We start from the raw sequence: 16,858 nt of genomic DNA, 5'->3' as shown, positions 1-16,858 counted from the left end.
AACTCAATTTTAGTTAAAAACTAAATTTCCAGTTAAATTCATTTTAAACAAAAGCCTGAATTTCTGTTATACTTTGTTTTAAAAAACAAAATAAAAAAAATCTTAAGGAGTAGCAAGAGTGCTATTACTTACTGACTGTATACAAAACTTGCGAATGGTGTAGTCCACAAGAACGATACTATCTTCCACAGAAACTCTGATATTTCCATAAGTCCAGCATCCTTGATCTGGCCAATATTGATAACATTTATCCTAGGCAAACATGCAGTACATACATTTAGTACTTTTAAATATTGTGTGCCTACTTCCATTACTGATGACATATAGCTGTAAAATTATTTTAAAGTAATAAAATTAAACCTCTATGAATATTTAGCGTAGGGCTGTTGATTAATCGCAGTTAACTCATGCGATTAACTTTATTATAATTACTATAATTAATCACAATTAATAGCAGTTTTAATTGCACTGTTAAACAATAGAATGCCAATTGAAATTTATTACATATTTTGGATGTTTTTCTACATTTGATACAAAACGATAAAAGAAATAGTATTTTTCAATTCACCTCATATAAGTACTGTAGTGCAATCTCTTTTTCGTGAAAGTGCAACTTACAACTGTAGATTTTTTTGTTACATAACTGTACTCAAAAACAATGTCAAACTTTAGAGCCTACAAGTCCACTCAGTCCTACTTCTTGTTCAGCCAATCGCTCAGAGAAACAAGTTTGTTTACATGTGCAGAAGACAATGCTGTCCGCTTCTTGTTTACAATGTCACCTGAAAGTGAGAACAGGGGTTTGCATGGCACTGTTGTAACTGACGTTGCAAGATATACGTGCCAGATGGGCTAAAGATTCATATGTCCCTTCATGCTTCAACCACCATTCCAGGAGACATGCATCCATGCTGATGATGGATTCTGCTCAATAACAGTCCAAAGCAGTGCAGACCGACATGTTCATTTTCATCATCTGAGTCAGATACCACTAGCAGAAGCCAATGGTGGTTGAAGCATGAAGGGACATATGAATTTTCTTGATTTTCTTTTTTGGTCATTCAGTTTCTGTAATTTCTGCATCAGAGTGTTGCTCTTTTAAGACTTCTGAAAGCATGCTCCACACCTCGTCACTCTCAGATTTTGGAAGGCACTTCAGATTCTTAAACCTTGGGTTGAGTGCTGTAGTTATCTTTAGAAATTTCACATTGGTACCTTTTCTTTGCATTTTGTCAAATCTGCAGTGAAAGTGTTCTTAAAACGAACAACATGCTGGGTCACTGTCTGAGACTGCTAGAACATGAAATATATGGCAGAATGTGGGCAAAACACAATGCAGGAGACATACAATTCTCCCCCAAGGAGTTCAGGCACAAATTTAATTAACACATTATTTTTTTAATGAGTGTTATCAGCATGGAAGCATGTCCTCCGGAATGGTGGCCAAAGCATGAAGGGGCATATGAATGTTTAGCATATCTGGCATGTAAATACCTTGCAACGCCGGCTATAACAGTGCCATGCGAACGCCTGTTCTCACTTTCAAGTGACATTGTAAACAAGAAGTGGGCAGCATTGTCTCCTGCACATGTAAACAAACTTGTTTGTCTGTGTGATTGGCTGAACAAGAAGTAGAACTGAGTGGACTTGTAGGTGCTAAAGTTTGACATTGTTTTATTTTGAATGCAATTTTTGTGTGTGCATAATTCTACATTTGTAAGTTCAACTTTCATGATAAAAAGATTGCACTACAGTACTTGTATAAAGTGAACTGAAAAATACTACTTCTTTTATTTGTACAGTGCATTTATAATAAAAAATAAATATAAATATGTACACTTTGTATTCTGTGTTGAAATTGAAATCAATATATTTGAAAATGTGGAAAACATCCAAAAATGTTTAAATAAATGGTATTCTATTACTGTTTAACAGCATGATTAATCGCGCGATTAATCGTGATTAATTTTTTTAATCGCTTGACAGCCCTAATTTAGAGGATGTTTGTTTTTTAATCTAAAACAGGACATTATTTTAAGGCTTTGTGCTAATGCTCTCAATGTTAGTTATCTGCATTATTACAACAGGAAATACATGGTTTGGATGGAGTCTTCACATGCTCCTTTGGCAGCCAGATCGTGACGAAGGAGGCTTTTGGTTTTTTTGTTTGTTTGTTTTAATGACTGTTCCATCTTTTTTATTTGTTTATTTTTCTGATAGCATGCACTTGTCTGACAGCTTTAACCCCCAACTCCAGATATAGGGCTGGTTAACAGGTGGGAAACATCAGGTAACCTTGGGTGAGAGTCATCAGTTGCATGGGGATTCTAGAAGTAGGATAAAAGATAGCAATATGTCTCCTTCTGTGGAATAAGCATTTTACCAACCATTATGGCCTGATGGGTATTTGCCTGAAAGGAGTCTCCAATCTGTTCAAATGAGATTTGGTGACATTTGTGGGCACTAGCATCAGTATGTCAGGCCTTGGTATGAGTATGCTGTTTGACCATGCAGGAAGGCTGGTAATGTTAAGATTACAGGAAAGGGAGAGGGCCTTGTGTAGGCAAACAGGGAGTACCTCCTTCATAGCTGTTAGGAGCAATCAGACTTAAATAGCTTTTCCTTATTCTGATAAAAATATATAACTGAAAAGAGCTGCTGTGTAAATTAACTAACATCACTAAGGCACATTAACTATCTCAATGCTTATGATATGTACCCTCACCCTCCAGAATAATTATCCTTTGATTTTAAGGAGGAATTGTTGGGAGTTATTTTGGAGTTTATCGACACTACTTTTTATCTGGCAGGAGAGGTCACTCTTCAGCAGAACACAGTACATTGTTCTCAGTAACTTGGCATATTGCTTTCACTGCACCCCCAGTTCGCATTGCCTGAGGAATCCAAGTTCCAAACTTGCACTTTTGAGTGTTTGGAATGTTTAACTAACTAGCCCATGAGGATAAATAGGCATTTAAAAGAAAATCGCCCAAGAGCAAAATTTGTGATGGTGCACTGGTAGGTTTTTTTTGTTTTTTATCAGGCTTCATATTTTTTTTATCACTTCTGGTGAGTTAAAGAAGTTAATTATGTAATAATCTTGAGCTCTGAAGTGTTAGCCTGCATAATTTCAGTAAATTTTACTGTTCAACTTATACACAAGGAAGGATACATATGAAATAGGAACAGAGGGGAGGGGAGGAACAATACAGAATGAGGGGACGGATGTGAGAACAGCAAACCACAGAGTTGTAATGCAGCCTTTCACAATAAAATAGGTTGTTTTCAGATTAGCCATATCCAATTGTAGTGATCACACTATGAATGTAATCATTCTTTTAACTGAAAACTTTTAAAAGAGAGTAATATCAATTCAACATTCATTCCTACTCTCAATCCAACTTATAAGGCCAGTTTCACATACATTGCAGCAGAAGCAAAAAAAGGCCCTCCTCATTTCAATTTGCTTTTGGTTTAAAGTCTGACAGTGAGGCAGTATAGCACATGATAAAAGATTCGTTATGAGGAAATTAGTCACCAGGGAATATTTAGAAGCTTGAAATTTTGTAAGTTACAACTACATTTTTAGCAGAGACTTAAAACCTCAGAAAGGACTGGAAAAGGAAGTGGTGACAGCCATTAACAGTCAGATGCTAAGCAGCACATTGCAGCCAGAGGCTACTTAATGTGGGGGATTATTTCAAGCTGATCAAAACGGAAATAAAAGTTACTTACCTCTTTTCTTTCTTTCAAATTTGTTAACATAACAATAATTGCAGATTTCTGCTCCCATATCATCCTCCAGAAATCATTAACTGTTTCTTGTTTAGGTCCTGCACATAGAATACAGTTCTATACTCAAGAGACATAAAGAAAACAAGCAATATCACAGTACACAAGAACATTTTTCTCTTCCACTCATGAGTTACCAGCTCATATCTCATGAAAATATACTGATTGTAAATGCCTCAGTTTTACAAATGCACTATATGTACATTGAAAAGCTCACTTCTTTGAAGCACAGTTATATGAACTCTATCAATTTACAGAAAACATCTACTATGTTATACAATCACTGTAATCAGAAAGTACTTCTTGAAACAATGGGGATTTTTGTATTTACACAAGGACTGCTTGCAAGACCCAGCATAATAGCTCCAACTGGCATGACTGGAAGTTCAACCAGTTGTAATACTATCATTATCAAATAGGCCTGCACCAGTAGAGGCAGAAACTGAGTTGGGTGTATCTAGCTTCCGGATTGATTGGGTGGGGTGAGTGGACTCAGAATATTTCCAGCAGAAGGCTGGCATTTCAAACACAGTCCATGCTCCAGGCAGGTTGGTCCACAGCTCTTGGAGACATAAATGCTGCTGCTTGGGGAGCAGGCTTGTCCCACCTTTCTAAGAGCAGCAGCCATTCCCCCTCCCTCTAGATACACTATGCGCTGTAGGTCAGGCAATGGGCTCAATTTAGTGTATCTAACAACTCTCACTTCGATGACCATGATGTAGCAGACTAACTTAGTTATGCTTAGGAAGGAATTTTTGATCTTGTAACATATTAACCTTGATGTGGGCTCTGAGTTTTTTTTAGTGTGTGTGTGTGGGGGGGAGGAGTGGGGGGATGAGGGGGAGGGTTGCATTCTGGTGCGTGTAAGTACAAAAATGAAGACAGGAAAATACATTACCTTGAGCAGCTATAAATTTATTCTTTTCTTTGTAACCCTACAGAAATAAAATGTATGGCTAGTTAAAAAATGAAATGCCAAGATGTGCTTTAAGACAAATGTCTATTTGACATTTAGTTTGCAATTAAAATTAGCAATCTGAATGAAAGTGAAAAACTATTAGCTTACATCTATGTATGAAGCGTTAATATAGTCTGAAGATTGAACTCCATCTATTTGGGTCAAAATGACTCTGGAATCATCATCTGAGAAGAAAGAAATGGTTATTAGAGTCTGTATGGTAGATAGAGTTACAGTATTTACATCAATCAGAATTTTTCCTCAAAATATAAAGCCCTTTAACATGCCAGTGATAGATCTGCACTTTTATGAACCATAGTATTTGCATTATTATTCCGCCATCATTAAATATCATAAAAGGCTGACTAATACAGTGTATATAACAGATATGTCATATGGGCCAAATCATGTTGACCTTGCTGATGTAAAACTTATGGAAGATTTTGGTCCCTTACACTCTTGTTTCACCAGAGCCTGCAAACAGTGACCTTGAAGACATGCTGCAAGGCTCAGCTGTTTCAAAGGGATTTTTAGGTGAATAGACAGGGAATAATTTGTTTAAGGTAGTTGTGAAGAGGTCTCTTTGAATTGTATTGTAATTGTACAGTGCACAGAGCTTTTGGATAGCAGGTTAACAAGCCTTCACTATAAAAAACCCTGCTGCACCTCCATACTTATACTGGGTTACTGAGAATGCAATACTTTTTGCATAGAGTGCAACACATTTGTAATAGGTAAGGTTTGTTAGATACTTCAAGCTTGGCCCATATACTCAAAGCTCTTTTCTTTTTTATTGCACAAATCTGAACTGAGTTTCAAGAGAACCATCTTACATTTTTGGGTGAATCTAAGAATTCATATCAAACCCTCTGAAATTAAAGACAAATTTAATGGACAGCAATTATTATCCAAAGAGACACCACTGCAAAAGAAGCTTACTTTGCAGATGTGCGTTTAGTAGCATATAAATAACATTTTCTTTTGGTCAATTAATCAGTTTTACTCAGGTATACTCAGTGAATGCAGACAACATTACAGGCATGATTGGTGTAAGAGGCATCCAGACATTTGACTGATATTTAGAAAATAAATTGTAAAGTCTTACAAGGAAGGATGTTGGGATATCTGTTTTTTTCTCTGTTTTCTTCTTTATTTGCCATTTCAAATGTTCCTTGCATGCATCGGGCTGGTAATGACTATAACAAAAACATATAAAGTCAAGGAAATGCAAAAACATCCTGTATTAAATGTTAGCTGCACAGGACTTAAGAAAAGATGCGATAACACACAATGGTCTACATCTAAGATAAGTAATTTCTCAGTACACTGTAATTCTTGAAAAAAAGCTATTTTTCCTCATCTCTCTAAAATAGCTCATAACCTTTCGATAACTCAGAACTCCAACACTACTTTTTAAATTCTAGCTTTGAAGAACACTGTGACTTTTGCTATTTAAGAGAGCAAATAAATTATTGGAACTCAGGCTGCCATTGCAAAACACCATATGACATGACGTCTCATAATGCTGTGACCCAGTCAGAAAGATGTGGGTGTACAATACCACAGGGCTCTGACTTAGAAATTTGGTTGTATGGATCAAATTTGATCTTAATACATGAATACATTTGAATATTAGCAAAGAAGGTTCAAAAATGTTAAGAAAACTGAATATCAAACATCCCCTCCATTCAGTTCAGGGCCTGAGTGAGGGGGATCCAAAGGTGACTTTGTATCGCCTTTATGCCCTGAGCCTAGGGATGGCCTAGGGGGCTGCTGGCCTGTTAGGATGACTGAAATGGTACCCAAAGTTTAACCAACCTGGTAATAATCAGCTAAACCTGGGATTGTGAATAAACTCTTAGTCACATACTAAGTACCTGAAAATAAATGCTTTTGTCAAGACAATCAAAATGAGATTAATTAACAGGAAATTAACAGGAAAATATTATTATGTGAAGAAAAAAGGATAGGGAGAAGAGGAAGGAGACAGCAATAACTCCCTGACCAGAGAGAATGAGATGGAACCTGCTGGATTGCCTCCAAAAATGTGGAGGGGCATGTGAAAACACTCCCACCGCGTGTGAACACCTGTGGGGCTCGGGGGCGGAGAAACGGATATTTGGATGTGGAATTTTCATTCCAAATTTTTGTTTATTTGAGAGACTTTTCTGCTAGTCTGGACAGAGCCAAGTGGGAGTAATTTAAAGGGCCAGCTGGGAGAAGCTGATTCAGGGTCACTGCCTGCTACAGGGCCCCTTTATGCTACCAGAATAGTATAAAATGGACTTAGTGTAAATGAGAATCAGGTTCAAGATCTTTGTCTATATCATAATCCTGACACAATTTTTATGTCCTCTCACCATATTCGCAGTAGTTCTACATTTCAGAACCACAGTCACTATTTGTGCTTTTCCCCACCCTTCTTTCAAGCTTTTTTTTTTTTTTTTTTTCAGGAACTTAACCAAACGGAACATAGCTATATTATGTGAATCACTTAAGAGAAAGATGACAGAGTATCTATTTCAAGAAACACTAAATGCAGCAATCCCTGCCTGATTCCGGCAACGCATTATGTGGAATTCCCCCTTAAAAACGCCGATGAAGCAGAGTTCTCAGGACTGAACAATGAATGAATATAACATGAATATAAATTGCCTTTTGTGTTAATTTTTATCATGGAATAGTAGCATGTTTTTGTGTTTGGTTTCTGTACACTACTAACAAACTTATGAACATTTTATTAAAAAGGTCAAGAAAAAGTTAACTAGAACATTTTAAACATAAATAAAAGTAATTTATTTTGTTTTTGCATATAATCTTATTCCCTTGTTTCCATCTACGAATAAAGTCCACAAATTTTGAAGTCCCTAATTCACTGTTATGAAAATCATTCAAAAAGAACTTAAAATGTACAACAATAAAAAAGGACTTGCATTAATAAACACCAGAAAATCTAACTTAATTACCAGTAAATATTTTCAATAAAGCACAAGATACCTACTTCCTCTCTAAACAGTGTTTTTCAACTTGAAAAGTGAGTCAAAATATTCTTGGACATCCTGTCCCCCAATGCTGTATTTTCACTAAAAGAGCACATAAAAACAGTGCAATGGGCTGGATTGCCTCTTCCCATAGTAACCCCTTCTCTCCTCCCCCAGCCACATGGAAAATAGCAAAAGGAGAGAAAACCTCTGCAATGACTTCTTAAAGAGTTCTTCTCTTATGAGACAAGATTTGGTCCTTCAGAACAAGGATCCCCCAGGATCAAAGGATGACAAGACCATGCATGGGTATGTCTTCACTCAAATTATCTACACTCAAGTGACTCCTCTCAAGTTAGCCTAACTCAAGTGGGAGCAGCCATACTGAGAAACCACTTTCAAGTTGCTGTGTCCATACTGTACTGAATTGGCTCGTGTGGCACTAAGACTTCTGGAGAACATATCCCATGGTTCTTAGTGCTGCAGTAAGCTAAGCTGCTCTATGAATTCTTTCCCAATAAATTATGGGAGAACTTGTCTGTCCTTTTTGGGCAAACAGGGGGAACTTGGGAAGGCACTGGAGAACTAGTGGCAATTGAATAGCACTAGCCTGCATCCACATGAGAGAGTATTAGTTGTTGTTGAGTTATGCTCACTCAAGCTTTAGCCTGTATCCCCTCTAGAGTCAAATCAAGTTAAAAGCACCACCACACACGAGTGAAGGGTTTGTATGTGTGGACAGGACTCAAATTAGGAGCAACACTCAAGTTATAACTTAAGTTAACATTGCATTTAAGACAATCCCTATGATGAGACCAAGTGCTTTGTGTCTGCTCATTACTCTCCATTGGAACCATACTTCCAGAGTTTCCTGTGACCACAGCTGCCTTGTTATGTTGCCTAAAGTGGGGTTTTGAACTGTGAAGGAGCATTCATCTTTTCTACCTATCTCCACAAGGGGACAAGGTGCATCTGTCCCTATTCAAATCCTGTCCTGCCTAGTCCCCACACCCTTCTCCAATTCAGATCCTGAGGACTTAGAGGAATCCTGGGGAAGGCAGTTCTGCCATGAAGACAGCTGAGTCCCCTCCCCCCATGCACTCACTCTCATATGAGATCCACGTGCACATCTGGAGGCCATGATCTCGCCCAACATGTTTACATTGTTTAAAAAGTCATTCTTTCTTCTCTCTGAGTTTGAATGGCACTTGAACCAAACCACAGTGAAACGTTTTACAACTTTCTGAAAAGAATGCTTATACACTATAATGTTCAACATCTCCACTTTAATTATAACTGTATTTTTTGTGAGGCCTGATCCTGCTAACACTTATGCATATGGCAAATCACATTGAGTGTGCTTAGAAAAATAAAATGGGATACACATGCCAAACATATCTGCTCAGTCACTGCCCTCATGTCATACTCCTTCCCTCGTGCTCCATTTGTATTTTTGTCTGACTGTCATGTATTCACATGAGGAATCCCATTGGCTCCAACGGGACTACTGACATGCTTCAAGTTAATCATGTGCTTTGCAGGATCAGGGCCTTAAATCGTAAATTCTCTGAGGCAGTAACCTGGTCCTTATACATGTCTGCAAAGCACCAAGCACACTTTCTGCTATGTAAATAAATAATGATAAATATAAATAAGGAACATTTGGGGAGGGGATGCAAAAAACCAAGCAAACTAGATAGCATATTTGTATTTAATTATTTGCTGTGAAGAAAGGCAGCAGATGAATGCTGTTTTTTCCACATACAATAAGAAAAATGAAATACCTATAGGGCAGAATTCTGTTACTCACTTTCAAGATCCTACTTTCATTTCATTGATCTAGATTTACACTGAACATTAAAAAAAGGCCTATCAAAGTCTCCAGGTGCCGTTGCCGTATACATGAAACATTTTTGGAGGCTCAGAGTCCTTGATTGGTACTCTCAGCGGCCTTCCAGCCATTGCAGCTCCTGAGGCCTCCAGAATTGACTATGATCTTTAACTTTGATTAAACATACTGTTTTCTTTGTTTAAACAAAGGTCACTGAGACTGAAGGTAGCAGGAGAACCTACTGGGAGCTATAATCAACTCAAGTCCTGGCCAGATCACTAGTACAATCATAGAATATCAGGGTTGGAAGGGACCTCAGGAGGTCATCTAGGCCAACCCCCTGCTCAAAGCAGGACCAATCCCCAACTAAATCAATACTGTGGGACTTCCCAGTGCTCCACCAGGAAGATGGGTGGTGTGTATGTGTGAGCAACTCTCTCCCTACAAGGAGGCTTTTGTTCTTTCTTCAATCATTGGTGCTGGAATTAGGGGTGCTGGGGGTGCTGCTGCACCTCCTGGATTGAAGTGGTTTCCATTATATACAGGATTTACAGTTTGGTTCAGTGGCTCTCAGCACCCCCATTATAAAAATTGTTCCAACACCTCTGACTTCAAGCTCAGCAACTATCTAGTTTCCCCAGTCGTCTTCTTAGCATATGCACAACGTGTCTCAGGTGGCATGTGACCAGGATTCAGCATCAAATTTGATCCACTGGTTGGATCATAAGCTTCCCTGGCCTGGACCAGGTACTGAGGAGGAGTGTGATGTGAATGCTGATCCACACCCAGTGAGTGGCTTTATTTTGGTCTCATGATTTTGCTCTTTCACCTATGACTTGAAGGAGGCCAATTTTACAATCTTGTGTAAAAGTTACATATACACCTCTACCCTGATATAACACGAATTTGGATATAACGCGGTAAAGCAGTGCTCGGGGGGGGGGGGGCTGTGCACTCCGGCAGATCAAAGCAAGTTCGATATAACGCGGTTTCACCAATAACGTGGTAAGATTTTTTGGCTCGAGGACAGCGGTATATCAGGGGTAGGGGTGTAGTTCAGCATTTATGTCTTGGTAGTCCATCGAATCCGATGATGACAAATTGTGCTAGACTTTATGTGCTAGAGTAACAAAAGCCTTTTTTACATGTTTTCAGGGGTCTCTGGGGGGTTTTTTAAAGGAAAGATTTCAAAGAAAATATAGCACTCCTGTCAGGAATTTTTTGTTGTGCCAAGAGGTGCCAGTTTGATAATACATTCCTTTTGCATCTGGTATTGAAATGTCAGACCTTTGTTTACAGTTTTGCTGCTTTTTGGCATATCATTTTTCACTCTGTCTTTCAACTGTGCTGTTACCATTTTTTCTTCCTCCACTGATACCTGTCAGTAATGAGGGCCTGCAGCAGAGCCGTTCCCCAGGCATTCTAACGAGCTCAGCTGGCCTGCAGTAGGTTGCCTGACTGGCTACACTGCCTGATTGGTTGGAAGAGTCACCAGACCAGCTCTTAAACCCAGCAGTGGCAACAATTCAGTGGGTGCTCAAACATTCACCCATGGCTGGGATAGCTCCTACAACTGTTAGTTCCCGCCCTGCTCCTGCCCTGGACCCAGCCATGGCTCTGCCTTGCCTCATTCCAGGTAACCCAGCTCTGACCCTCAGCTCTGATTCCTGACTGCCGACTTCAAGCTCTGACTCTTGGTTCTGGCATCTGGCCTCTGATTCTGATTCTGATCCTCAGCTCCAATTCCTGACTTCTGACTCTGGCTCTGACCCATGGTTCTGGCTTCTGACCCTGGACTCCTATTCCTGGCTATCCACTCCTAATCTAACCACTACAATTCATAACTGAGGCCTTGAACTTTGCCATAGGTACAGTACTATCACAACATGTGGGCCCCTGCAAGCACCTCCACACCTGTGCCTTTTATTCTCAGAAGCTAACCCTGGCTGAATAAAACTACACTATTTGGGACAAGGAGCTACTGGCTATCAAGGCGGCTTTCAAGGAGTGGTGCCACCTCCTAGAAGGAGCTAAGTTCTCAATTCAAGTCCTGATGGACCACAAGAACCTTGAGTACCTATAGACTGCTAGATGCCTTAACCAATGCCACATCTGCTGGTCTCTCATTTGCTTGCTTTGACTTTGTGGTATCCTATCACCTGGGGACAAGAAACAGGAGGGCAGATGCCTTATCCCACAAAGAAAAATATCTTGAACCCGGTGAAGAGCTTTGCCACCATGCTTAAGACACCCAACTTTATCAACCAGATGATGGATGGTCTGTCATCCTCATCCACTTCCTGCTCCCGATGATCAGTTTGCAACCCAGATCCACAAGACCCTGAACAATGTGGTTAGTTAAAACTACAGAATGGCCTCCCCTATCTCAAGGACTGTATTTATGTTCTGGAGGGACAACCTAAGCTCCAGATATTGAACCTATGCCATGATTTGCCACTCACGGGCCATTTTGGACAATTCAAGACCTGCAATCTGGGCTTGCAGAGCTTCCGGTGGACAGGCCTACAAGCTTACATCAAGAATTATATAAGGTCCTGCAACTATACCAAGAAACCATGATCATCTCCTTCAGCCTCTGCCCATGCCTCCGCAACCTTCATCTACTATATCAGTTGACTTTACTGTAGAACTGCCATGCTCCCAGGGACACTCTGTAATCCTGGTTGTTGTCGACCTCCTAACAACGATAGCACTCTTTAACCCGTCCAATACTGTTCCTACCACACGGGACATGGCTCAGCTCTTCTTGCAAAATGTCTTCTGCTACCATGGGTTAACAACAGGCATTGTTATCAGACTGGGGGTCCCAGTTTATCTCCTGACTCTGGTTGGAATTTCTCAGACTCCTTGGCATCAAATTCCTCTTCTCATCCACTTATCACTGGCATACTAATGGGCAAACAGAAAAGGCCAATCAAATCTTGAAGCAGTATCTTTACTGTCTTCTTTTGAGTTTCCACCAGGATGATTGGCTTCCCTTGCTGTGCTATGCTGAATTCTCATGTAACAATGCAATCCATACCTTAAGACAACATATCCCATTCTTTGGGAACAATGGCTTTCAGACCCACTTCCACCTAGACTTGCCCATGAGATCTCCAGTACTGACCACTGCGGATTCAGCTGCCCACCTATACCAGGTGCACTGGGAGCGCACAGAACACCTGCAGTCTGCCAAAGAAGCCCACAAACATCACATGGACCGGGCCGAATCTGGCTGTAGGAGCTAAGGTGTGGCTCTCTGCCCAGAACCTTAAATCGAGCTGCCCATCTGCCAAACTAGACTGTTAATCCTGAATCCTTTCAAGATTATATAACAGGTGAACCCAGTGGCCTTCTGGTTACAGCTCCACAAATCCTTGAAGATCCACCCATCTTTCACATCTCACTTTTAAAGCCCTACACTGAGAACTGATACCCAAACTGCTCCAATCCTCCACTGCCACCCATAACAGTCCGTGGACAGGAGGAGTACTTGGTCCTCTGAGTCCTCGACTCTTGGCAAATTAGGGGAAGTTTCTGGTACATGGTGGACTCGGAAGGATGCAGTCCGGATGAGTGGTCTTGGGAACCAGTACAGAACATCCACACCCTGGACCTGTTCTGAAAGTTCTGCTGGAGGTACCCCTAGAAACCGGGCCCCGAGGCCACTAAGAGTTGTCCTTGAGGGCTTGCAGTAGAACCAGTCTCCAGGCAACCAAATTAGCATAACTGGCCTGTAGTAGGCTGCCTGATTGGGTATGCCACCTGATTCGTTGGAAAAATCAACAGACCGGCTCTTAATCCCAGCAGCAGTTCAGCGGCTGTTCAAAGCATTCACCCATGGCTGCGATTGCTTCTGCTTGTTCCCAGTCTTGCTCCCGCCTTGTTCCAACCCTACCCCTGCCTTGCCTCATTGCAGCCTCAGATTTGAAGCTTGGCTCTGATTCCTGACCAATGACTTCAACTCTGATCCTTGGCTCTGACATCTGGCCTTTGATTCCAGCTCCAATCCTTGGCTCCTATTCATGGTTACTGGCTTCTGCTCCAACTCTGACCCTTGGCCTCTAATTCCAGCTCTGATCCTTAGCTCCTATTCCCGGCTCTTGTTCCAACTGCTAAGTATGACTCCTGCTCCAACCTCTAGGGACAACTGCTCACCATCCTGGTCTCTGACAATACTAAGTGTAGAGCAAACAACTGATAGAATGTAAACCTCATCTTCCATGCAAGCAGCTGCAAGCAGCACTGTGGTTATTATAATGCTAAAAAACCATCAAGAATACCTCATTGACCATTCTCCTCAATGTTTTAAAATATTTCTTTGCATGTGAACTTTCATAAATAGATCTCTGACCATGACGGTCAGACTCATTCAGTTTGCAAGCAAAAGTTCACATATTTAGAGAACACTGTAGAATACGAGCAAAGCATCATACATTTAAAAACAAAAATAGATTGCCAGGTTTCACCACTGACTATACTGGGTTTTTTTTAATTAGGAGAGTCAAAATTCACAAATGTGCTAGTGCACTGGGATACAACTTCTTAAATTAACATTTTAAAAAAATGTTACTCAGGTAACTGTTATTTGATTGCACATTGCACATGGAGCAGCAGCACAAACACACGTCAAACATATAATCAAACCACCAACATAAAAAAAAATGCTGCCAATTATGAAGCTCACTTAATACTGTATTTCAGTCCTAAGGGCACCACCTTACACTATCTAAGGGCATGTCTACACTTGCCATTTAAAGTGGAAAAAGTCTCTTTTTTGCGCAAAAACTGTGGGAACGTCTACACTTATCAATGACTTTTTGCGGTGAAACTGAACCACCTCCATGAGAGGCATATAGCTCTTACCGGTGATGCTTTTGCAGTGATGTGCAAGTGAAGACATGTTTTTCCTGTTTACACAGCTTTTAGTCTCCTGAGGATATCCCACAGTGCCTAGGTGACCACTCTGGCCAGCAGTTCTGCTGCTCTGATGCCAGGTAAACAGACATCCACCCCTCCCGCTGTAAAGCCCCTGGAACTTTGAAATTCCCCTTCCTGTTTTCTTGGCAAGTGCTCACTTATCATCTGGCCAGATCACAATGCCTGCTCCACGGAGCAAACGATCCCCTGCTTGGAGCAATGCAGAGCTACTGGAGCTGATCACTGTTTGGGGAGAGGAGGCTGCGCAGGGACCCAGGATGCCCCACGATCACCCCATCTCCCCGCCCCCCAGCCAAGGCCCATCGTCAAAATGGAGAGAGCTGCACTTGTGGAATTGCTGTCCTCAGTGCGCTGCTCTTATCAGCGATGGAGGTGCTGCTAATGTAAACACTCTCTGATGCCTGAGGAATTAAGTGAGTACACAAACCAGCTCTTTTCTTTCACCGGTTCCCTATCACCGGTGAGACGTACAGTGCAAAAACTCTGCAAGTGTAGACATACCCTAATTGATAGTTGCGTATTGGCCCAGTTGAGTCTGTATTTAACACACTATATATGGTTCTAAGTTGCTCAGTTCCTCCATAAGGAGTTGAGGGAAGTGAAATTGAATAATAAGTGGGTGTGGAATGGCCCCTGAAATTGCAGAAGCTTGGGAATGAACCCAACATGGCATACTTCCCCCTACCTCCACAAGAGCTGGGTAAAACCCATCTATACAGCCACCATGCAATTGTAAATCTGGGGCAATGGGGAGCAAACACGCCGTCTTTCTGACAAAGCGAAATACTTCAGGAAAGCCTTCTTGCTCAGGCAGCCAATTGACCCAGGGCTCCTCTGCCAATGCTGCTGCGAAGTGGGTTTACTGGAGAACTGCCGAGAGGCACTCACCCTCCTTACAAATGCCACGTAGATCTAAGCAGAACCCCAAAGAGCAGAGTTTCCCAAAGATCATTGAGCTATATTGGCTTAAAAGGCCTTGGCTCTCGTGTCCCCTGTGACATAAGCTTCTCCCTACAGAGGGGAGACTGTCATTCTCAGAGGCTTGAATGCTGCAGAGCTTTCTATCTTCCTTCCCCTTCCTCTGGGGGAGGAGGGCATCAAGACTGAAGAGTTTAAGATCCCAGACTCTGATAAAACAAAACAGTTCAGTTTTTCCAAATGTGGTGCCTCAATATCACAACACTAATTAGAATTTATAACTTTTTCAGTAAAACGGATGCCTGTACTCTTTAGCATCAAGGAAGGGAGAGAAAGAGAGAGACACAGCTCAGTGGATTAGAGTTCTACTTTGAGACACTTCTGAGTTCAAACTCAGGAGAGAGCACAAATGAGAATCAGTTTAATTCTCCACCATAAGCCCTACTGGACATTTGTCCCCACGGCTAAACAACTGTACAATCCAACACATGTAGCAGTATCTCTGAGGACAAGAACTGAAATAACTGGGTGTTAAACATGAGTAATGAAGAGCATTGGCAAGCTGTGTGGAGAAGCTTACACTGTACTTGTGTAACACCGACAGACCCTGGTCGTCAGCGGATGGGACCGAACCTGGTGCCTCTGGAACTTAGTGCATGAGCCTCTACTTCATGAGCTAAAAGCCAACTGGCTCTTAGCTAAGGCTGTAGAGCAGACTCATTAATCGCTAAGTGGTCTCAGAGGTTTACAGTGGCTCTGGTGGCGCCAGGCCCACACTTGGAAGGGGCCCACAAAGGGTTAATCCAGCCTGGAGTGAAGAGTCAGCAACTTCCCAGCACCAGCTGAAACACTCAGCAGCCTAGGGTGCGCAGTGCGCAAGTGCATCAGGGACTGGGTGTTGCAGGGTCTGCTGGGAATTGTGGTTTGCACGCTGCTGTGTTCCGCTGTGGCCCTGGGACCTCCGCAGCCAGCTGCACTACTAGTCCCAGAATGCCCTGCACCATGTTGCCAGCCGCCCCAGCTGAAGTGGGCAGAGCGGACCAAAAAGAAATCCCAAGCAAGGAAATAGTCTGGTGCAGGGAGAGGATTCCTGGTGCTAATCCCACTGTGCCCTCCATCCCCCTTGGGGTACGGGGTGGGAGCTCCTGGCTCCCCCCACCCTCGAGTCTCCCCCATTCTCCTGGGCAATGGGGAGCTGGAGGCAGCTGCGGTGCTGTGACTCCTGGGTGGTGTGCAGCCCCCCTGCGACCATGATGCCTGGAGGCTCCTGGGCACTGTCTCGACCCTGCAACTTCAGGGTGGGGGGTGTTTGTGTTCCCTGGGAGAAAGGGGGGGCAGTGATAGCGGGGCTTGTCATTGCTGGCTGCTGTGCCCCCTGCCAATGGGAATGCCCAGAAACTGCCCCCCTGCAATCCGGGGAGGGATGGGGGAGCA

General features: G+C 42.0%; 1 protein-coding gene across 2 annotated transcripts in view; it reads right to left on the bottom strand.

The window, feature by feature from the left end:
• Window positions 1-16,858, bottom strand: part of PTPRE (protein tyrosine phosphatase receptor type E) — an 87,086-nt gene that overhangs the window by 44,475 nt on the left and 25,753 nt on the right. The window contains exons 5-9 of one of the 2 annotated variants that reach the window (XM_065407196.1): window positions 5,856-5,946; window positions 4,859-4,935; window positions 4,691-4,727; window positions 3,736-3,833; window positions 133-252 (exon numbers count right to left, since the gene is read on the bottom strand). In XM_065407196.1, coding sequence (XP_065263268.1) covers window positions 133-252; window positions 3,736-3,833; window positions 4,691-4,727; window positions 4,859-4,935; window positions 5,856-5,946 — 423 coding nt within the window. Of the gene's footprint in view, window positions 1-104; window positions 253-3,735; window positions 3,834-4,690; window positions 4,728-4,858; window positions 4,936-5,855; window positions 5,947-16,858 lie in introns of those variants that run through there. The other variant, XM_065407198.1, reaches the window with a different exon arrangement.

Source organism: Emys orbicularis, chromosome 7 (assembly GCF_028017835.1).
Source record: "Emys orbicularis isolate rEmyOrb1 chromosome 7, rEmyOrb1.hap1, whole genome shotgun sequence".
Taxonomy (NCBI): Eukaryota; Metazoa; Chordata; order Testudines; family Emydidae; genus Emys; species Emys orbicularis.
The sequence above is the reverse complement of the archived record's forward strand: the minus strand, read 5'-3'. Positions and strand labels throughout refer to the sequence as shown.